Source organism: Etheostoma cragini, chromosome 8 (genome assembly GCF_013103735.1).
Source record: "Etheostoma cragini isolate CJK2018 chromosome 8, CSU_Ecrag_1.0, whole genome shotgun sequence".
Taxonomy (NCBI): Eukaryota; Metazoa; Chordata; class Actinopteri; order Perciformes; family Percidae; genus Etheostoma; species Etheostoma cragini.
Window position 1 is genome coordinate 2,907,498 of NC_048414.1, and position 23,961 is coordinate 2,931,458.

Below are 23,961 nucleotides of genomic sequence, written 5' to 3' on the forward strand. Positions count from 1 at the left end.
AGCTGCTCTCTGTGAGTGACAGCAAGCCAACGCAATTGTAAACCAGCTTTGTCCGGTTTTCTCTCTAGTAACTCAGCAGAATAAATACAGGAGGGGGTCTGTGGATAGGAGTTGAATCCAGCCAATCAATAACATGTATTTTAATGAAGGGGAGAGGTAACCATGACAACCCCTAAATGACCCTACAGCAGAATGGATGAAGGAGTGTCCTCTGTGCAGATTTACAGATAGTCAAGGAGCAGTCCTTCAGTCCTGAGATTTTTGTAATGGAAATAGTTTTTATTCATTTAGAAAGCTTTATAGAAATAGCATTCTGTTTTGTTAAGAAACAGATTTTTGGACACTTGGATTTTCTCCTAGCATCAGCCTGTTATCACTCCAGACTTCCAGATGGCCACTGATGAGCTTTAATGGAGTAAATGGGAGTTAAGTGCCTTGCCCTAGAGCCCCTCAGCAGCAGTTGTTAGGGGAAGGTGAAATATTATCATATTCCCTACCGGACACAGGATTTCCCTCTTGATCCAATGATTAAATCCAGTAACCTTCTGGTCACAAAGCCTTTTCTTTCTTTCTTCAGCTCGCTGAGTTACTAGAAAAGAAGGATGGAGGAGAGCCTAGGGAAATTAAATGGCTAACAAGGTTAGCTGGAGTTTCTATGTTGACGTTTGAACATGATGATGACAAACGCAGTGATTTCCTTTACGGGTTGCCACTGAACTGATGCAATTATCACTTTGCTTCCTTGAAGATGCACGAAGAAGCTCAAGCTCAAGAATACCAAATAATAGTAAGACAATGTTGTTTAGTTTTAATCGTAATTGCAATATCAACTGGTGCAATAAATATATTGCAAAAGGTTGCGACATATTGCAAAAGACACTTTGATTTTCTTTTTTGTGAGAAATATAAACAGAAAACCATCTTTTTGTCGTGACGCCTGTTATATTGAATTCAATGTTCAATTTGTCAAAAAAAGGATTTTAGAAATGATTTCCTTTCATTGGTTTTAAAATCAACAAGCAAGTTGTTGTATTTTAGCAGAATACTGAAAGCAGCAAAAATGTAGAACTAGAGTACACTTCGATAGGTTTTGTTTTTTAGAGCAAGTAATATCCTTATCATGATATTCAACACTGTTGTAGCATATTTTCCTCATATCTAGCAGCCCATTATAGTGAGGCTGGTTATTACTGGGCTGTCAAATGTGAGTTTATCCCAACATGTGTTAAATCCAGGTGTTTACACTTAAAACTGCACTAGAAATCAAACAGACAGACGTACAGCTGCTACAGTAACAGCTGAACGGCCGTGCTTGAAGAGTGCAACCACCAACATGAAGATATGATTGAAAAGAACAGTAAAGACGTGTCAAACTATGGCCATAATATATTCCTCCTTTTCTAGAAGACCTATAATTTAAATACAATCACACAACTGAGAAAGTAGACGTTTTCTTTGTTTCATCATGGAAAAAGAGGTTTCCAAATCACAAGTTGTCCTTTTTTAACAACTCCAGCATAGTGGTCGGCCACTTAAATCCACCGTTAAATGCTTTCCAAGCAGACAGGAGTGTAATCAGCCAAATAATATTTTGTCCATACCACACAGCCCTGAGTGTTATATCTATTCAAACTAGTTCTGCAAGCTACCCAAAAACTCCCTCTCACTCATCAGTAGCCAAGCACAAATAATGATTACGGCTGAGGGAGTATGCCAAGGACGGACATGTTTTCATTCCTCACCTCGTCCATCCACAGCAGAGGGTCCAACTTATCGGACTAATCGACAACAGTCCACTGGACTATGTTGGTTTATGTAACTGTTCGCATTGAGTTCCCTAATCTTTAATCGATGCTACTGTCAGGCCTATTACTTACTATGTTAGTAGGGAATAATATCATTCAGACAAGCAGGGATTTTACAGCTACCAGGCATGAATCTCAACTCAATAAGCTCAAGTACTCTTGTGTTTATGAATGCCAATACTAATATTCTGACTGTGCCCAAAAAAAATGGTTGCACTATTTACAATTTCTACATTTTATATGTTTTAATTTATTACATTTGAACATGCCAAATGCCAAACAATTACAAAGAAATCAAATGAAGAAAAAATATTTAATTAAAAGGATCCAGAAGGTTAAAGACGACATACATAATGACATTTAATTTGAGCTAAAGTGGCACACTGAATATGAGCGAGAGTGAATGTTTGTTATTTGTGGCCCTGGTGGAATTTAACGCCACTGAAATCCCAAAATCGGTTGTCCAATGCTTAATATGTGGAGTGCCAAAAAGAAGAAAAATAGTATGCTCAAAGATTTACTGTATGGCACTATACATAGCAAGTGGGGTGAGCGTGCAGAGCTTGAATTCAAGAGCAACAGAATGACCTCACCTCCCCTGGTTTTGGCCAAGCCTCGGATCATTAAAACTCAAGAGTCTGAGCTCTGTTACTGTTGGCACGGGCTGTGGGCCGCTGAAGTTATGGATGGCAGCAGCAAATGGCCTGAGAGCTGGTCCTGTTTGCTGAGTAGTTTCACAACCAGCCTTAGATCCATATATGGAGATTTTGAATGCCAGTAAAATGACTTTAGATGATGTAAAACGTTTCCAGACTTTTCTATTGAATAGTTGAGATCATGTCTAAACACCCGGTGGTTGACTTAATCCTACAGCACTGTAGGGCTGTTGGAACAAATTCAAAAAATCAAATATAATTCAAATTTTAAAATGAAATCAATACTATTCGAATTCAAATGTGATGTTTTTATAAATAGGTTGGCTAACGTTAGCTAATCTCCCACTTGTCATGTCTGAGGAACAACACTTTACGGGGAATGAGACACACAAGGCATTGTGAGCTAACGCTACTTACCAAGTAACGCACAGGGGGGAGTGACAGGGTGCGGCTGGAAATCAGAAGGATGGGAAATAGTTTTAACATAAAAGTTAGCTCGTTCTGGTTTCCTTACTGCGTCCAGAGTTAAGGGAGCTTCATGGAGACAGCTAAAGTTAAAGTGAACATAATATGCTCATCTTCAGGTTCATAACTGTATTTAGAGGTTTTAACAGAATGGGTTTACATAGTTTAATTTTCAAATAGCCCTGTTGTTTTCATCCTGTGTGGTGAGCTCTCTGTTTTAGCTACCGAGTGAGACATCCCACTTCTGTTCTGTCTTTGTTAGAAGTCGCACATGCACAGTAGCTAGGTAAGGACTACTAGCCAGTCAGAAGCAGAGTATGAGGTGGTGCCACGCTAGCAGCGAGGCAAGTATTATAACGTGTGTTACAAAGTGACAAGTGTATGGTCACCGGGTTGACTTCAAGGCACCTAACCCTAACCATTGCATAATCCTAGTGCCTACTAGGCAGCGCTGCCTGGAAGGAGACATTGGGGGCTTAAAACACCAAACACAGATGTAAAGGCTGGACTACAATAGAGCTGTTTGTTGCCGTCTGTGAACAGTGTTTTCTGATGGAGGTGCTAAGTCCCTTTGGGGTGGACTTTTGGCATTTTCACTTATAAGGTGCACAAAAAAGATATATAGAGCAGAATAAAGGGAAGGGAAAAAGGGTAAAACACAATTTGAGCACTTTAATGATAAAAAATGAAACAAGTAAATTCATTAAAATAAATACAAATTGAGCCCTATGAGGCTCTACTCTTTTTACAGTGACAAACAACGCTGATGGCTTAAGAAAGCCTTTTGGTAGAAATAATAATAAAAAATGCAGCCGATAAACAGTCCTAATCATTTTCTTGAGGTGGTTGACTAAAGTAATAGTAACTGAAGTATATTTTAATTTAAGGTTACACTGAATCTTACAATGAAAGTTAAGTTACACTGAAATCATATCATTACTTAATAAAAGGCAAATGGTAATGTATGCTGTAGTCATGCCTCAAAATAAAACAATTTTTAACAATTTTTCTAAATTGATAATAAATAGAAATCTTTGCATAAACAATGCGTTGGCTAACACTTTCCAATAACACGCCATTTAGCACCAAGAGTCTTTAAGTCTTTAGGATCGGGAGCCGTCAATCAGGATGCTAAACTGAGTGTACAAGCTTTATAGAAAGATGTTTTCAGATTGTGCATCTGTTGCATGAGTTTTAAGGTCAGAAGTCATAATCTGTGAGAGTACATTAGAGTCTCTTTCATTGGATATAAGATAAAGTCCTTAATGACAATATTTTATCTAAAATAAGCCTCCTTTTTGGCTCGGTCAAGTTCCAGCCACGATGAGCTCAAAAGACAAAAATAGCAAAAGTCAGCAGTTACCACAGAAACCTGATCACTCTGCCGTTTTGCTGTTTTTTACGGGGGTTACCATAGCAACAGAGACAACTGATTGCCATCAGAGTGCTGTATGGCTTTCATCAAATGGCCGTTTTCAGGAAGCACCTTATTCTGCTCATGGGCCCAGACGGGGCAACAAACAAACACAACACACACTCAGCAACTGTACTGATGAAATAGCAATGTACAACGTTGGCGACATATGAGCGATATAAGGTATGGCCATCAGATATCCTCCCACAATCAAACATACCTCCATTTGCCAATTGCATTTCCCTGCACGTATCCTTCTCAGCAGGCACACTGTTGGCAATCTATCAATAATCTTACACAGAAATAGCCTGGTTAGTGTAGTGTTTAGGTTTCCACCAGAGTATGTGGACAAGTGTCACCATATTTTAGGCTGGGGGAACAGGAACATTAAACAAGACTTTCAAAATCCTGATTGAGTTTGAAATTCCACTGCATCACACATGTTATGTTAGAGATTACTTAGGGTCCAAACAGTGAATATGCTGACACCAGATGATTTCCCATTCACAATGATGTAACTGATATAATCCTTCTGATGTCAGGAACACAGAAAGGCAAACCAGCATAACCACCAGCCAACATCAGCTCCCTCGTCAAGAAAGCACAACAGAGGATGTACTTCCTACGACAGCTGAAGAAATTCAACCTGCCAAAGACAATGATGGTGCACTTCTACACGGCCATCGTCGAGTCCATCCTCACATCCTCCCTAACCATCTGGTACGCTGCTAGCACAGCCAAGGACAAGGGCAGACTGCAGCGTGTCATTCGGTCTGTTGAGAAGGTGATTGGCATCAATCTGCCGACGCCCCAGGACCTTTACGCCACCAGGACTCTGAAGCATGCTGGAAAGATTGTGGCTGACCCTTCCCGACCCGGCCACAAACTCTTCAAGCCATTCCCCTCTGGCAGGAGGCTGAGGTCCATCAGGACCAAAACCTCACTCCACAAGGACGTTGTTGTTTTCCCCTCCGCCACTAACCTTATCAACCGGCTGTGTAGTGCTTGATGACGTGTGGACTGCTTACAATTAGGGCTGGATCTGAATATTTTGATTTGTTCAGCCCTGCTACTATGCATGCTCCCTGCATAAGAAATATCCAATGTGTGCATATAACACAATCTGTGGAAGAACTGGGCAATATATGGATACTATATCAATATCGTCTAAGATTTTTTTATATCGTAAAGTTGTAATATGGCCTAAGTGTTGTCTTTTACTGGTTTTAGAGGCTGCATTACATTAAGATCTAAAGGTGTTTTCTGAACCAGACTGTTCTAGCTGCTCTATTATTTGCCTTTAACCACTTAGACATTATGTCCACATTAGTGATGATTATAGATCTAAAATCCAAGTGTGAAGATATTTTGTTAAAGCATCAATTGTCAACCCTAGAATATCACCCCACCCCCGTGCCAGCAAAGGATAGTTCACAAACCCCAATGCACTCCCCCTCACCACCTACCTAAGCATCTAAGAACGTATTAAACTTATAGTAATACGGACAATGAGTGGTTCCGTAGGTCACTGGTTGCCCCCTTCAGCTCCCATCAATGAGAAAAAGATCTCTGTTCCTCTAAGACAATTTGACATCAGATAATCAATAGCCCCAAGGCTGCAGAACTAATGGGCTAAAGCACATTTCATTTAACTACAAGTCACTGGTTTGAATCCAACCTGAGGTTTTCACTTCCCCTCTCTCTCACTTTCTGTCACTGTGAATTGTGTACTAATGATAAAGTTGAAATTACTTTGAAAGAAAAAATCAATACTGCTTCAGACAGGAATAAAAACCTCATAGCACCCAGGAAACTGCAAGTACTGACCTCCATTTTGATAAAGTGTCGATTTATTGTTCATCTACTGAATCATGAATTCCTTTCTTGTAACATCCTCTAACACACAGGCCAAAGGAGAGTCGACAAGATAGAATGCAGTCGCCATTTACGCACACCTGTGATAGATTGGCTTGTTGAAATAAGAGATGGGGGCAGGGATGTGTCAGCTGATGAGGTGAAATATCCCAAAATGTGTGTGTGGTAACTGCATTTAGCCACGTTTTGATTGTTGCGTGGATGATGTTTCTGCTCACGTTGGAGTCAGTATGGTGCGTTTTTTGGACTTTTACATCAATTGGCAAGTACGACATATTTCTTTTCTTACATTTGATGATCACTGGTGCCAAACTGCCCTCCGTTCATGACTTACACACTTCCAGAGTCAAAAAAACGGACAATACAGACCCATCTCACCACGTACACAACCTGTTCCAGCTCGTCCCCTCTGGCTGCAGAGCACTGTACGCCAAAACCAACAGACTCAGGAACAGTTTCTACCCACAGGCCATCACTCTGATGAGCAGCTGACTTCTTACTCACATTGCCAGGTTCAATTCCTGTGAAATAACCCAGCAACACTGTCTCTAATCAGCACCGCTTTACTGGTTCCACTTATTATTTATTCATCATTCTCATTCTCTATTTTAGAGCTGTTCATGTTGTAATATAATACTTATATAATAACAATACTATTTATTCCAGCACCCTTTGCACTATGCTCCATAATTAAAATAACTATCATAATTGACTCCTGCATACTTTGCCTCAACCTGTCTGTATTGTTTCTGTTTATAGTGTGTATATACTGTTTGTTTTGTTTGAGTAAGCGCATTGTGAGCAATGATGATCCAAAGCAAAATTCCTCGTATGTGTCCTCATACCTGGCAGATAAAGCTGATACTGATTCTGATTTGTCCTACTGTTTTTAAGTAAGGTTTAATTCCGTTAAAACCGTTAAAAACAGAAGGTATTTAAGTATTTAAGGATATTTTGTAGCTGAAGTGTACATTAAACTGTCCTATTTGTATTGTAGAATACATTTTGATAACAAGAGTAAACATATAGGATTTGTTTTATCTTCCACTGCACTGAAGTGGGTAAACACGTTGGAAGTGATTTTTCTGGCTTTTCCTTCCTCCACCATCTGCCAGAATGAGAAGGGGTAGAACAGCGTCTTCGCTGTTTTGTGCCAGAAAGCAATTTGGCACATTTCCCACCAAACCTGAACACTGAATCGCAATGTCAAATGCAGAGAGGTTGAAAGAGCCAGCCATTATTTCCTCCACCATTCACAGTAATTACTTTAATGTCTAAAATTAATGTAGTGACGGCTTATTTCAGGACATTATGACACAAGCAAATATATAAAGACTTTCACATTATAGCTGTTTAGATGGTTCCATTAGGCTTTCTAAAGCGCTGCTAGAGTGAGGCTGAGCAGCAGTTTGAACTCCCACCAAGGATGTGAGCACTTGCCAGGTTTTTGTTACTCTTGATCTGGATATACATGAGACCAGTGTTGGCTTACCTGGGGTACGCGTCACACGGGCTTTGCCACTGAGGGAGACTAGCGGACGGTCCTAAGTGTGTTGATTCCAATTGGAGAAGTGAAAATGAACACAGATTATAAGCGATTCTTTTGCCCTAAAGTCACCAAAGTAAATTTTGGACCCATTCTTCACAGGCCACATATCTCGTAATGATTTTGACAAGGTTAAATCAGGAGAAAATTCACTTTGTTTCAGACCTGTTTCAGTCTCAGCAACAAACTCTTGCAAGATCTGGCAACACAGAGAAGCATTAGCTGGTATTACATCCGCTAATAGTCTAAATGTTTGTAATGCTAAACAAAAAAAAACAGATAAGTTAAGTCAGAAGATGCAGGACAACAATCTTTAAAGGTTAAATATTATTATTTTCCAGATTTTCTTTCATATCTATAATGTCATGTCGGATTTTTATGGTAAACGTGGCCAGAGCTTCAAATAATGAGGTATTATTATCTTTGTCCGCCGCCATTACGGAACTACAACTCTAGCGCACTGCCTTAACGTCATCGTTCTCAGCCACTTCCTCTGTTCGCTGATTGGACCGGTTAAGACTTAGCCGGAGAAAACCCAAGAATATACTGCAAACCAAGACGGAATACTGAAGGGAAATGAATATTGAGCCGAGGTACAGTATGTAGGAGGGAAGAGCCAGGCTAAAGGTAACTAAGCTGCGAGAAGCTCTGGTCGCTACTGCACATTCAAGAACAGAGAAGACAGATAGAAGATAAAGAAAGACCAGAGAGGCAGCTGAATAATGTGTGTTCAAGAGAGGAGCCGTCTGTTGTTGTTTTTTTAAATCCAACATTATTTAGCCACCGTTGTTGCCGGTTGCACCAATGTTAATGATCATTCCTAACTTTACTTGGCGTGCTAATGTTAAGACCTGTCACCTCAAGCATGCATCATAATAAACGCAATAACAATCCACCAACTACAGACCACCAAGAAAGATGGGTTCAGAGCAATGATTAAAACACTGGGTTTAACATGTCTTGCCTCGCTGAAACACCACTGCAGCAAGCTGACAGCGCAGCTATGTTCAGTCGCTCACTTTTCTACAACAACATAACGTTACCCAAGGTAAAGTTATATTTTTATACTACTATCTTAAGTTACAACTACTTTGTTTTGAAAAGAAAGCAATGTTAAAGTTGTCGGGATGTTCAGTATGTGTATTTGAGTTTTTTACTACTTTGGAGTCTGCACAAGAAAAATAGTTTTGATTCTGTATTGGTTTCGTGCATTCCCCTTCTTATAACATTATTGTATAATGTTGTGGAGCCAAACAAACCCTGTAGTGATTAAAGTAATTAGTAATCATGATGACATTGAAATGTTTTTTTTAACTCGATGTACTCCTGACAGTAGAATAAGCCATTATAAACCTACACAGTCAAGCGAAAGGAAGAAAATATCGAGGTATATCAAGAAAAAATACCATGATACACATTTTTGGTCATATCACCCAACACTAATACCTGTGTCAGACTACACAAGTGACAAAATGGAGAAACATACACCAAAATGCCAACACGGGAGAGCAGTTTACCAGCAGCAGGGTGGTCGATACAAACCACCAAACAGCTGATTGCTGATGTGGCCATTGACAGCTATACGTCTATGAACTTCACACATGTAGAAATTACGGCAGGTGATTTGTAGGTGAAACATAAAGAGAATGGGCTCTACTCTTCCACTTCAATTTTAGATCTTTTTTATTGCATGAATTAATAAGCTACTTTCTTATTATTCCTATGTCTTTTATTATGGTAATCCATCTTCTTATATATCTAATATCAAGTGTGGCTAAAACTGATGTTTTAAACATCTAAGCAAATTTAAGCATGAAAATAAATTTGGGAGAGCTCTCCCCACACACTTACCGTCTAATTTGTATCATTTCTTCTTTGATTACTAAGGAGAGACAACTTATAACATAACAAAATCTCTACAATTAAACACTCATGTCAAAAGTAAGGATCTTTCCAAAAGTTGGCATTATAATTAGGGTTGGGTGATATGGAGAAAATCAAATATCACAATATTTTTGACCGAAGACCTCGATATCGATGCAGCAATGATACTGTAGTATTAACTGTTGGTGCTTTCACAAAATATTAACACAGTGAGATTTTTGACAAATAATCTTCAGTAATGTGGATATAATGACTAAGTGGTTAAAGGCAATTACAGAACAGTTACAACAGTCTGGTATGTTCAGAAAATTACACAATTTTACTGTAGTGCAGCCTTTAAAACCAGGAAAAGACAACGCTCATGCTATATTACAGTACGATATCTAAAAATCTAGTCTCATATCACGATATCTATACATTATGCATATATTGCCCAGCTCTAATTATAATGTCTACTTGATAATCTTTTAAACGGACCAAGAAAGCTAAAAAAACGGACATAGTGAAAGCTTTATGTTTGACCCTCAAATGACCTCAGATTCTGGCCAGAATTCAGAACCTCAGACCTCAAGGACAAGACAACCTCAGCCAGGTTTTGGGGAAATGAAAGATGTGATCTGTACCAGACTGCACATGAATACTCCACAGTGTCATCCAATTAGCTGTACATTTCATAAACAAAGATTACTGCCCAGAGGCCAAGTGGCGCATGACAGCTTTCCATCACAGGACCAGCCAGATGCTAACACACCACAGTCTGGGATGCAGCCGATACGTAGGCTAGCTCTGGTCTGGCGTCAAAAAATAAGTTACTTTTGGCTCCGACTGTGCAGCCATGAAAGAATCAATTAGATCAGCTTGGATTTACTTGAAGCATTGAGCACAAGGAGAACTTAGGCATCATTGATTAAAGTTAAAGGTTTTTCTTGAGAAGGTCAACCTACAGATCAACACTGACTCTTCTGGGGGGAGGTTAGGAGCTGCACATTGCCAAAAGACCCACATGTGCACACATACATACACAACAGCAGTATGCTATGCTAGCATCCGTGGATGGAAAATGCTACGCTTACACCTTACAGCAATCTGACTGAGCTGGAGAAAGAAGAAAGGGGAGGCTGATACTTCTGGAAACGATACAACTCAGGCGAAAGCATCCATCTTCTGACATGCCCTGCTCAGAACACACACACACGCAAACACGCAGAAAAACACGCTTAAACAACAGCATTCAACCGGCACGCCATTACACTCAAGAGGAGTGAAATACATACAGACAGGAGATTGCATACACACCGACACACAGCACGGCTAAAAGTGAGAGAATGCAAGGCAGGCGGTAAGCTCAGCGTGACCAGCTAGCTTGTAGTGCCGACCCTCCGTGCTAAAATGGTAGGTCCCAGATTTCTCCCCATGCAATCTGCCACCAGCGACCATGGAGGCAAAACAGGAAGAAGAGAGGAGGGATGCAGGAATAGAAGAAACCTAGCCATTTCCTTCTCCTCCTTTCCCTCTGATGAAACACACATAAACATAAACGATACATAAAACATGGACAACAACAGAGGAGGCGGGAGGATGTTGGTGGTACTTACATGAGGACTCTGTGCCGAACATGGCTGGGCCGGGAGCTGTGATGGAGAGAGCAGGAGGAGGAGGAGGAGGAGGAGGAGGAGGTGAAGGAGGAAAGAGAGGAGAAAGAAAGGGGAGGGTGAGAGAGGAGAGAGCGAGAGAGAGGGGGGGAGGTTGATGAGCAGGCAGCTACACAGCGGGGGTCATCAAAGCAACACAAAGCAGCCAGCCGGCCGTCGCTGCCTCCCAGACGGCCAGTTGCCCCAACGCCGCTATCTGCTATCGTGAATTTAAAAGCCCTCCTCCACGCGCTCAGTTAGTCCGGCCGCAGAAAAAACAGAGGACTTGTGGAAAAATTAAAACAATGAATTGATAAATATCAAATAAAATCACGCAGAAATCCTTCACAGCCAAGGCAAACTGTGGTCAAATCCAGACACAGAGATGTGGTTGTAGCTAGCTATTGCATTGCTCCTCTCTCTGCAGTCTATATCCTCCTTCTCATCCTCGCCTCTCCGTCACTTCTCATTCCACTGTAGTATTAGTATTTACTGACAGAGAGACAGAGAGGGAGAGAGAGATAGAGAGGGAGAGAGAGAGAGAGGTATTTCCTGGGAAGAGGGGAGAGAGAAGAGGGGTTGAAAAACTAAAAATGTGGTGAAGAGCTTCTGCCGCTGCAGCTCCGCTATATGACAATAGCTATGCAAACAGAGAGTGACGTCAGAAGAGAGGGGGAGAGGGACAGCTGTAAAAAGACTGACTACTGCTGCCAGATGGAGAGAGAGAGAGGGAGGGAGGGAGGCAAGAAGGGAGAAGGGGAAAGAAACAGGAGAAAAAGGGAGGGGAGGATAGAAAAAGGGGAGTGCGAGAGTAGAGAAGGAGAGGATGGAAGGGCAGCAGCAAAGAGGTAAATAAAGGAAGGAGGGCAGGAAAACTGGAAAGATGTGTGAAAGGGGAATGGATGCTAAGGGAAGAAACAAGGAGGTGAAAACAAAGGTGGTAAAAAAGAGGGAATGAATGAAAAAGAGACAGAAGGAGGGCATGACGGAGAGTGGGGGGGCAGAAAAAGATATACAGAGGGGGAGGAGGTAGGCAGCTGGGGCTGGGGAGAAATAGAGTGTGAAGCAGGCCAATCAAAATGGTTTGTCTACTTTGGAGCTACAAAAACTGAGCCCACCGGGATACAACGACACACACACACACACAAACACACACACACTGGAAGGAGCAAGGAGGGGGGGGAAGGGGGCTGCAGTCTGTCTGTTTACCAAATTGAAATTGAAGTATGTAGCAGAGCACTGGAGGCTGCTGTGCGTTTACCTGCTGTTAAAACACAGAAACACACACCCACCCACACACACCCCCCCACACACCCACACACACACACACACACACACACACACACACACACACACACACACACACACACACACACACACACACACACACACACACACACACACACACACACACACACACACACAGCTGTTTTTCAATTCCATTCAACGATAATACAGGCATTTACTAAATAAGAGAACAATAAATAATTAAAAATCCTTGTTTTAAAATGACTAAACTGATACATACAGTTCCAGGAAACAGTGAAACCTGTCCAAACTTTTGACTGGTACCGTAAAAACAGTGTCTCACATGGTGACATTTAAATACTGTGGGGCATTTCAATGTTTCCATCCATGTGACGCATACAGAATTATAGAGTAAGTGACATGCTCTTGTATCTGCATGTTCCAGACAGCAAAATTGTTTTCATCACTTCTATGACCTCCTCCGCCAACTGCAAATCAAAATATCCACCCAAAATAATTAGGGACGCCATTTCTGACCAAGTGCGCCTAAATTTAAATGAAGTTGAAGTAGAAACCAAGAAATTGAATGTTGTTTGGATGGAATATGCAAAGTTTCAAATACAAAATATATTTGTATTGCCATTTTGCAACTGAGCTATCTGCACTGCGATAAACTTCAGAGTGAACAAGCATATAAACATCAACTAGAAGTAAAACACTTATGGTGCCGTCATTCATCTCTTTGAAGGCTTGCAGTGTACACAGCCCTCTGGTTTGTTTGTATTTCTTTAAACCAATCACAACCATCCTAAGCCCCAGATGAAGCAACGGTGTCCTCGCAAAATAGACAGCGGAAAGGGACGGACGATATTTTATCGTAGCACTCATAATGCGTTGTACTACACTTATATTGATTAAACTAGTATGTAGGGCTTTAATGTCTTCAATGTGCTTCCTTACTTTTTTGGCTAGCAGTCTTAACATCACAAGATATTCAATTTATGAGATTTTGAGACCAACCCAAAGAAGCTGAGACCAGAGAGTATTTCTAATTCTTGCCTAAAAACGTACTAAAACGTATCAATAATTGATTTTTTTCCTGTGCATCGACTAAGCCACACTAATAATCGAATAATCGGTGGCCTCTAGCTCACTCAGTAAGCACGAGCCCCATGTAGGCTGAGTCCTGTAGTGGCACTGGTTCGAGTCCAACCTGCTGCCCTTCGCTGAGTGTTTTCCCCCGTATCGTTCCCTCTTTCCTGTCTATCCACGGTCACTACACAATATAGGGAAAAGCCCCCAAAAATTAAAAAAAAAAAAAATTTGAATCAAATAATCATCCCAGCTATATATCTGCAAATAAATAGAGGCATGTAGCACGGTCGCTGTAGACATGTGAACCTTTTTCAGAGCTCTAAGTCTAAATGACTAAAAGTTTTTGCTGCCTCGTTCAGGATGCATGGACGCCCTCATGAGCGTGCAGGAAACATGCTGCGAGTGATAAGTCACATTATTGATGCATATTGTAAAACTTGGATGAAGACTGGAGTATGGAGCCTTTTAATGTAGTAAAGTGCACGGATGACCCAATAACTGTGCAGCGGTAGCAAACACTGGGCCTGCTTTGAGCATATGAATGGGTACAGTGGTGAGTCTCTCCAACAGACTGCTAACCTAATAGAAAGGGAGGTCAGACGGACGTCCTTGTGGCCCCCCACTGAGAATGGGGTGAACCCAGCGAGCATGTGGATTACTCAGCTGCTGAATAGAGGAGCGTGTACGGACGGAGGCCTCAGTTCTTTTGTCTCTCATACCCGGCCGGCCTCCTCCTCCTCCTCGTCTCCCCACATCTTTGTCCTTCTAGCACAGCCGAGAGACCCCTTCTCTACTCGCGCTACACTGCAAAAAATGTTTGTCCGACAGAATATTTCAAATGGATAAATTATAGACGTCCCCCATTAAGTTTTTTAGGCCCTGATGAAAATTCTTTAATATTAGTTTTATATATATATATATATATATATATATACATATACACATATACATATATACACATATACACACACACACACACACACACACAGTATATATATTTTGAACATCAACAAGAAGTGCCATCACCAAACATTGCTTAGAGCACCTTTAACTATTAGTGTTATTACCGATGGCCCTGTGGTGTTGTTTAATTTTGAAGTTTTGCGATTCTATCCATCATTTTGTTTTCACCAAAACTATCGGGCTCGACATTGATGCTGCTATCAGTCTGGGACTGGCCCAAGCCGGGGAAACATTTCAGTAAAGCCGACTTTACTGAAAAATAAAAAGACACTTGACACCGGGCTAGACAACTTTTCTGAGCAAAACCCAGACTATGTTTCTGACAAATTGAAATAGAAGCTGTGGCCTACTTCATGTAACGCAACATATTCTCCATCAGTTACCAAAGATCTTAAATTCAGAAAACTGAATTATTGACATGATGCAATATAAACAGGAAGAATGTGGCTTCTGAAATTAATGGGAGTCAGACATTGCGGCAATATTGTAGAGAGACTTCTTTTACCCTAATAAAACATCTTTGGCAGAGCACACAAACCCAATAACAATGAAGGTTTATTTTGGTCTGCCATCAAGTTACTCAAAGATTATTTTTTTTAAAGATTTTTCTTTGGGGGGCATTTTTAGCCTTTAATTTGACAGGACAGCTGAAGATATGAAAGGGGAGAGAGAGGGGATAATTACATGCAGCAAAGGGCTGCAGGTCAGAGTCGAACCCAGGCCCTTTGCGTCGAAGAGTAAACCTCTATATGTGGGCGCCTGCTCTACCAACTGAGCTATCCGGGCGTCCAAGTTACTCACAGAATTAATGTTACTCCAGGACAACTGATTTGATCTACTGCCAGCAACGTTTATTTTAACCAGCGAATGGCATAGTCTGCACAAGCTAAAAATAAAAAGCGCCCAGCAGACTGTTTTGTACTTTTTTGAGAGAGAGGAGACGCAGGTTTCAAAATTAGCACCATCTACCAGCCAAATGCTGGCAATTGGCTGGTAAATTTGCTTTACTCACCAGCCAAGAGAACAAAGGTAGTCTACTGAGTTGCTGGTAAAATGAGAACATTCATTAGCCGTTTTGCGGGTGGATGAAACAGTTAATTTTGAACCTGGCTAAGATAACATCTACGAGAGTCAATCACACTGCAAGCAAATATGTTTTCCCGCATTTAGGTGAACAAATCACTGAAACAAAGTGCTCGTAGCACAGATTTGGCTGTTATTAAGGAAAACACTAGCTGGCTGAAGTGGACAAAACACAGGAGAGTACAAAAAAAGAAAGGATCAGATTTTAATATTCTTTGTTTTAGCCCATACGATCCATTGAAATATGTCAGAATCAATCCTTGGGATGGGACATTTTTTTGTGTGTGCAAAATCCAGCTATTGGTCCACTGAACAAGTCTCTACAATGTGTTACTCTGTTTGTACTGCTGCTACAGTACCTGTCAATGCATCTTCGGCCATAACATCACATGCTTCACTGAGGAAAACTCATGCCGTAACAACCTTTGCTCAGTTCTGTAGGAAAAGTAAATCAAGTTTTGTATTTTTTCACATGATCTAATAAGACATGCATAAAATAGCAAAACACAGAAAGGCTGTTGATCTCCTTTATCACATAACATGTGACCACCTCATGTTTCATGTTCTAATAAGCTAATTCTTCACCTTTACACGTGACTGAGCCTCTGACATGGAGGATCACTGAGTGAGAAGGGGACTTTAACAAGCATGTTTGAGGCTTAAGCATGGAATGAAAACACAATAAAAACCTCAGTAGACAAAACAATTAATTAAAACTTGTGCGTGACAAATACTGTATATGTCAAAATCTAACAAACTCAGATCTATGTGTATTTTTTTAAATAACGCATGGAAATGTACATTAAAAAATTGTACATGTACATTAAAAAATTGCTGCATCGAGATGCATCAATTATGTGTTTAGAATCGAATGGTGAGGTGCTAAGAGATTCCCGCCCCTACATAAGAGCGTTGAAGCCCAGGTGAATGGGGGTGCTAATCGAGTCAGACACCGAGTAACGGAACAAGGCAGTCGTTCAATGAATACTTTCCTTAAAACAGTGCTCTTCACCCCCTCTCTTCAGTGGAACTGCATTCATGAGACATTTATTCCTTGACAATGCACACCTTACCCCACCCCCGCTTCCATCCCTAAGTACCACCCTGAAAAAAAAGCATCTCCTCCTGGTTGCTAGGCAACTGAAAATAAACGTGAGCGGAGTGTGGCCATCCTTTGGCAAGAGGAAAAAGGAGGAGAAGGTAAAAGGAGGTAGGAAGTAGGAGGACAGTCTTTTAGAGAAGACCCCGCTGAGATACTCAACCAGACTGGATGTTTGCACTAGTGGATAATAATGAGAGGAGAAGAGGTGAGACAAAAAGATCACAACATCACAAAGATCCAAACTGTTCCATGTTCAGGTTTGCTGTCTAGCCAGCGTGTCATTATCTAGCCGACATCGCACCCCGTCTTTGGCTTTTGTTACAGAGACGGAGCCCTCTTTAGCATCACACACAGACATTTTAAAGAAAAGATAATAACTGGCCCCACGTATGAACATATTCCAAGAAAGAATAAGGGAAGAAGAAGAGCCATTTAGCCCTTAGGCCTTGTGTCTTGCACCTCCTAAAATCCACCAGCCTGTGTAGCATTTAGAGATTTTAGGAAAAGGTCAGGATCTTAAAAATCTCGGCTGGTTGGTTTCCCCCCCAAAACATTTCAGTTAAGAGTTGACAAACCGCCCAGTCAGAAGCATATTTGCTGGTGGTGGTCAGATTTAGCATTTAAATGGTGGCCATCGCTGTCTGGTTTGGGGCCTGCACAAGGACCCGTCCCACCCCAACCATAGACTGCTCTCCCTGCTGCCCTCTGGCAAGAGGTTCACCAGCTTCAAATGCTGAACAAGCAGGTTCCACAACAGCTTCATCCCCAAGGTCATAAAACGGCTGAACTCCCAATAATCCCCCCCCACACACACACACACACACACGACCCTAGTCACTTTACATGGACACTGTGAACACTATTTGCACTAAGTACTTTAAATTTATCTTGTTAATTTCACTGTTTTGACTGCAATAAATCCTGCTGCTACGCATATTTTCACTAGTCATAATCTTCTTATAATATTTTTAAATTGCACATACTTATATATATTGTTTCTCTTTTTACTTTTCTTCTGTTTCTTTTCTTTGTTCGGAGCCTTGCAACTACAGTTTGCTCAACTGTATATCGTGAATGTGCAGATGAATGACAATAAAGTCTGTCTAAGTCTGAAAAGTCTTAATCATTTACTGATGTGATGAGAACAAATGTACAGCTACTCAATGCCAGCTGGTGTAAATAAATAAATAAATAAATAAATAAATAAAACTGTGTCCACCACATCCTCCATGCAGACAACAGCAGGGACTGGCAGTGTTTTGAGAACCAGACCATCACCAAACTTCCACCCGCCCTCCCAATTGCCTTTCAGAGGAACCAGACCCACACAAAGGTCAGTCGCTGAGGCTTTGATTACCTCCACTGGGTCACAACTCAAACGCAGCAGCATCATTCAGCTATCTGGGTCAGGAACGCTGGGACTGCCACTGCTGACACCAACTGGTCAAAATGGGGAACTGCGTTTCACCAGCCACCCAGAGCTGCCATTACTAGTCCACTGATGCATGGACAACCAATGAAATCAAATTAATTACAGTCCACTGGTCTGATTCAGAGACATTTTAATATGAATGCCAGAACAATAAACTAAAACTAGATCACCTTTACTATTATAACTCAAACAAATGTCCTTTGTATAAATGTGCTTTTTTTAACAGCAATTGAATTACATTAGTGTATGCACCATCAATAAATGGCTCCAAAGACAGAAACCCACTGAAGTGAATGCACAAAGAAAAGAAACTTAAGAGACAGGGGCAGTGGGCTGTCACTTCTTCTTCAGTAACTTCTTTGAATGGAACTAATCTGAATAGGTCCAGACAAGGCAAGCTAAGCAGTCCTGCTTAGCTGCTTAGCTGAAGCAGTCCTGCTTCCAAAATGTCCTGCAGACAGAGGCTAGTTTCTTGAACTAACATCTGCTGAGCTGGTCTGTTTCACAAGGCATTACATTTTAAGGAAAACTAAATCAAATTAGCTGGTCTGTTTCCATTTACTAAAAACACACAATCAGCTGAAACTGATGTTACCAAATATAAGAAATCTTCCACTTACTTAGCTACAGCCCCTTTTGCACAGTCTACATCTAAACTTTGGCCAAGCTTAAAGGAGAACTCAGGTAGATTTCAACATGTAGCTCTGTTTTTTTGTTTGTTTTTTATTTGTAGTGCTGTCAATAGCGAGACAAAACGAAAACAATCATGCTGCTTACATTGTGTTATCCTCCTGCTAGAGTTAGCACCCAACAGGCTTAAACAGGGCAAGTTTTAAACGTGTTTTTAAACCTCTAAACATGCTCAAAATGTCATTACCAGTGCCTACCCATATGCTGGTATTCCTTCCAAGTTAACAGCAAATGTGACTGCAGTAGATGTGACAGAAAGGCACAACAATTATGTTAATCCATATCTCTGTTTATTTCCTGTTTTCTGGTGAAGCCCACACTAGTCGATTAACACAGCTTTTATGCCTTTCTGTCACATCTACTGTAGTCAAATCCACTGTGTTCACTTGGAAGGAATAACTGAATATGGCTAGGCACTGGTGATGACATTTTGAGCATGTTTAGAGGTTTAAAAACATGTTTAAAACTTGCCCTGTTCAAGCCTGTTGGGTTCAAAATCAAGCAGGAGGATAACTCGATGTAGACAGCACCGATTGTTTTCATTTGTCTTGCCACTGATAGCACTACACATATTAAAAAAAAACAGAGTTACATGTTAACATGTTAACTCTCCAAGCTTATCCTTATTTAGCTCTCATCCTTCACGACTGCTTTATATTTAGTGAGGGGAATACATTTAAACAGACTTTAACCAGGAGTCACTGAACTTAACCAGCAGAGTGTCTTTGACATGCTATACAGTCAGGGTGCCTACACAGCATTCTTCAACTGTTCACTCACTTGGCTAGAGGCCTCACTGGCATGGCGGGGCAGATATTAGGGAGCCAGCTGCAAGGGCTTTGGAGTGTTTGCTTTGAATTACCACTCTGGGTGCTTCAAGCTGCAAAAGTCTAAAGGGTGATCCAGGCTTTCTGATGTAGATGGGTAAAGACGATTGAATGCAGACAGAGAGTGGATAAAAAGCAGAGTTTCATTTGAAGTTTTTTTATTTTCCAGGCAGGGCAGGGCAGCCTGGCTTGTCAAAGGCAGGACAAACATTTCTGACTGAGGTCATGTTACCAAAGCAGTGCACAGGTTCTAAATAAAGGTTCCTGCCCAGTCTGATCTGGCTTGTGGTGAATATGTGCTGTGTCTCTGTGTGTGTGTGTGTGTGTGTGTGTGTGTGTGTGTGTGTGTCATACTGTATCTTTCAGCTAACTCAGAGGGTTTCTTTATATTCTTTAATTTTATTTTTTTGTACTGCACCTTGATTTTGGATTGAATTGTAACACTCAGGTCAGGTCATACTGCACAATGACATGTCAAAAAAGTATGCCTATACTTTCGTAGGTTATTTGTGTATTTTGAAAGACCATTCCTTGTTTCCACAGCTGTAGGATGATCATGTTCTTTATATAGAAGCTTCACTGACCCATCCCACACTGACAATGTTGAAATCTTTTTGTAGCTTTCGTCTTCCTCACTAGGCCTGCATGATCCGGGGAAAAATTTGAATCACAATTTTTTTGCCAAGAATTGATGACAAAACAAAACAAATGGGCTGTACCAAACAGATTTTTTTTGCTAGAGCCCGACCGATAAAGGATTTTTAAGGCCGATACGAATATTTGATCATTTAAAAATCCAATTGACGATAAATATATTATATATATATTTTATTCAGCCTATATATAAAACTCACAGAGGAAAGTAGGAGCGTTTGTGATGTAGTTATCTTGTAAAATTAAATGACAAAAGTAAAAAAAAGAATCAAAGTTATTTCAAAATTAAATCGTAAACAGGGTGAATCGAGATCACGATTTTATAACGATTAATCGTGCAGGCCTATTTCTCACCACTGAGTCAGTATTCAGTGCCCAGGACAGACCCTCTGTGTTGTAGACACCAACGTACTTGAAGCTGTCCACCCTCTTCCCCCAGACCCCTCGGTATCAACAAGGGTATAGGGGTTTCCCTGCTTCTTCCAAAATCCCACTATCATCTCTTTAGTCTTGCTGACATCCATGGGTAGTCTGTTGCCATGACACCAGCGGGTCAGGTCCTCTACGGTTGCTGTCTGTGATCAGGTCTGCCACAGATGTGTCGTCAGTAAACTAGATGATGATGTTGGAGTTGAAAGTGACTACACAGTGCTGTGTGTGTGTGTGTGTGTACAGGAAATACAGCAGGGGACTCAAAACACAGCCCTGGGGTGCTCCACTGTTAAGCAAGAGGGTGGAAGAGGTGTGTCCGCCCACCAGCATCCTGACTGTCAGAAAGTCAAGAACCCACATGCACAGTGAGCGGTTTGATCCCCGGTCATGGAGCTTTGTGACGATACTGAAGGGAACTTTGGTGTTAAACGCTAAACTGTTGTCAATGAACAGCACTCTTCCCATAGATGTATTGTTCTATAATCTATGACTCTTCCATTTCAGTTTGACTGAAATTATTAAGTAAAACTTCAATGTCAAATGTTGTCAAATAGCTTTGAGGGGGGGTGCCGCAGTTCATAGATCAGGCAAAGGGGAAGAAAGAAAAGAAAACTGGCGTACATACTGGCGTTAATGAGGAAGTGAACATATGTCATGACTGTAACACGTTACTCTCAGTTTAAGATCTGTAACATACGGTCAGCAGGGACAGGGTCCAGACGTAGCTGTGGCTTTTCAGTTCCACCCTGCATTTCAAGTTACCGGCAATAACATTTGCAGAAGAAAGTGATTACCGGCATGCCATTGGTCAAAGCTGATTTGGGAGTCAAATGCTGAAACCATACACAGCCAAGGTCAAAAACTCAATTTTTCTCTAATGATGGGACAGCATGGATATATCGCTGTATTTCTAATAATGTGCATTCGTCCATCCTAATTTACATACACATTACACAGTTCAGAAATGCAAAATGGGGCATATCAGCACAGCAGTAACCACAGGTTCATTTGATTATGAAAATCAGCTGCTGCTGTTGTTGTAGTGTCAAGAATTTACATTTTGACTCACCGGCAAATGGCCTCTCAAAATACATTTCCATCGCCTAAAATACCTCATTAAATATTTAAAAATGTACGACTACAATGGATGAAGTTTGCAATTTGGCATAAACTGTATAAGGAAGTACTATTTGAAAGGTTTGACAACACTGTAAAAGATTTAATCAAGACTTTCACATATAACTGCCTTTGAAACTTTCCAGCCTGTGTATTGGGTAATCAGCTGATGTCTTTCCTCAAATCTATTTGGTGCTCAGCAGAAAGTAATGTCAGCCCCTGCCTGGTTCACAGAATTGAGATTTCTTTATAGGATGCCATAAGCACAGTTCAGGGGTAAGGATTAAAAAAAAAAAAGAACAACTTTGATAAAAGAGTAGTCACAATATTTACCAAATAAAAAAAGTACAATTTTAGACAGAATCAAGAAGTAATACACAAAACAATAGGGGTTATTATAGTTCCAGGGCTTAGAAATGTTACGTTTTTTTCCTGCAAAGTCAACTTGCTCGGAACTTGCTAATGACTAAAATAATTCCAAAATGAATTTCATTTCTTTTTAATTAGAATTATATTAAAAGTTTAGATTAAAAACAGATTTTTTAAATCGAATCTTGAGCCTAAAAATTTAAGCTGAATCGAATTGGGACATTTTCTGAATAGTGCACTCCTATTAAAAGGATAGGTAAAATAATCATGACTCAATAACTAAGCAATATGTATCGAGGTTTGGAGCAACTTCCAGTAAAGTTTGAAGATAGAGAAATGATAAAAAATAAATAAATACAATTATCTTCCATGCTCTCCCAGATTTAGGTAGAAGATGTGTAGTTTGTCAAACTGCCCATTCAGAAAGCTCCACACTGTAGTATACTACAGTATACACACTGTGCATTAACACCTCTCCTGTGCAAGAAGGGACACGGTGAGAGTCAGCAGCACGAATGCCACATTAAACCTGACACATAAACCTCCAACTTCTACCGTATGCTTTGGTTATGACTGTTCAGTTCCAACACACAATAGGCCTACATACACTACCATTAAGACTCCTCAACCAGCCCATGTGGGCTCTCCTGTCCTCTCCAGTGCGAGCCAACTGGCTTTCTGAAAGAGCACATTCTTCCATCTGCGGCTCAGCACCACACAGTCACAGGAGACTCGTCTCTCGCTGCTGTGGGAGCAAGGCAACACATAATGCCAACTAGACCACTGAGCCGACATTGAATGCCCAGCAGGGGTAAACACTCGAGGTCAACAAGGCTAACAAGCATTGGTAAACTTGGGATATAAGTTAGGGCTTATCTTTTTGTTCAAGGTTGCGTAAAATGCTAGCTACCCTATAAAAGAGGGTTAAATCTCCGGTTAGAACTGAGAAAACTTGGCAAATAGACAGCATGAAGTAATACCACCGGGACACGGTTGACATAGTAAACTCTGTAGTATAACTACGAGATAAGAGATATTGCATTGACTCATGATGGAGACCGTTTAAAACAATACGCAAGTTGGCTTATGATGCTTGGCAAGGAAAAATAATCACAGGGTAGCTCGGAATATCTTATTGATGCTCCGCTGCGCATTTAACATTAGCCACGCACGTTTGCAATGCATGAGGATTTCCATTTAAACTTGGCTAAATGTTAGCCACTCATACTGCAAGCTAACTGCTAACAATATTGGCTAACGTTTGCAAAACACAAAACAAACTTTTTTTTTTTTAAAGAGGAAGCGCTGTGAATGGGAGCGTCTAGGGAATAGTTAAAGCAACGTGTGTGTGTGTATGAGCTTACCTCAATTTCTGTACGTGCAAAAGCCAGTTAAATCCTTATTCGTAGCTAGCATTTCTTCCACTACTAGTTCAACATGTGTCTAGTATCCAGCAGCAGCGGACTGTGTGTAGACGTGTCTGCAAAGGGGCTGGCTAGCGGTAGCTAACGCTAGCTTCACAGTTCCCAGTTAGCCACCGGCTCGTTAACCTGGACAGTTAGCTCGCGCCGCCTCAAGATGTCGCTCGCACTAGTTTTCTTGTCAAGGCAAGTAGTTCAATATGCAGCCACTCAAAACGGATTTAATAATAATAATAATATTAATAATAAAATG

At 40.9% G+C, this 23,961-nt stretch overlaps 1 protein-coding gene across 2 annotated transcripts in view; it reads right to left on the minus strand.

The window, feature by feature from the left end:
• LOC117948854 (suppressor of tumorigenicity 7 protein homolog) overlaps positions 1 to 23,949 on the minus strand; it is a 52,685-nt gene extending 28,736 nt beyond the window's left edge. The window contains exons 1-2 of one of the 2 annotated variants that reach the window (XM_034878778.1): positions 23,652 to 23,949; positions 11,241 to 11,276 (exon numbers count right to left, since the gene is read on the minus strand). In XM_034878778.1, coding sequence (XP_034734669.1) covers positions 11,241 to 11,262 — 22 coding nt within the window. In that variant the 5' untranslated portion in view covers positions 11,263 to 11,276; positions 23,652 to 23,949. The remainder of the gene's footprint in view (positions 1 to 11,240; positions 11,277 to 23,651) is intronic. The other variant, XM_034878779.1, reaches the window with a different exon arrangement.
• Between the last annotated feature and the right edge of the window lie 12 nt (positions 23,950 to 23,961).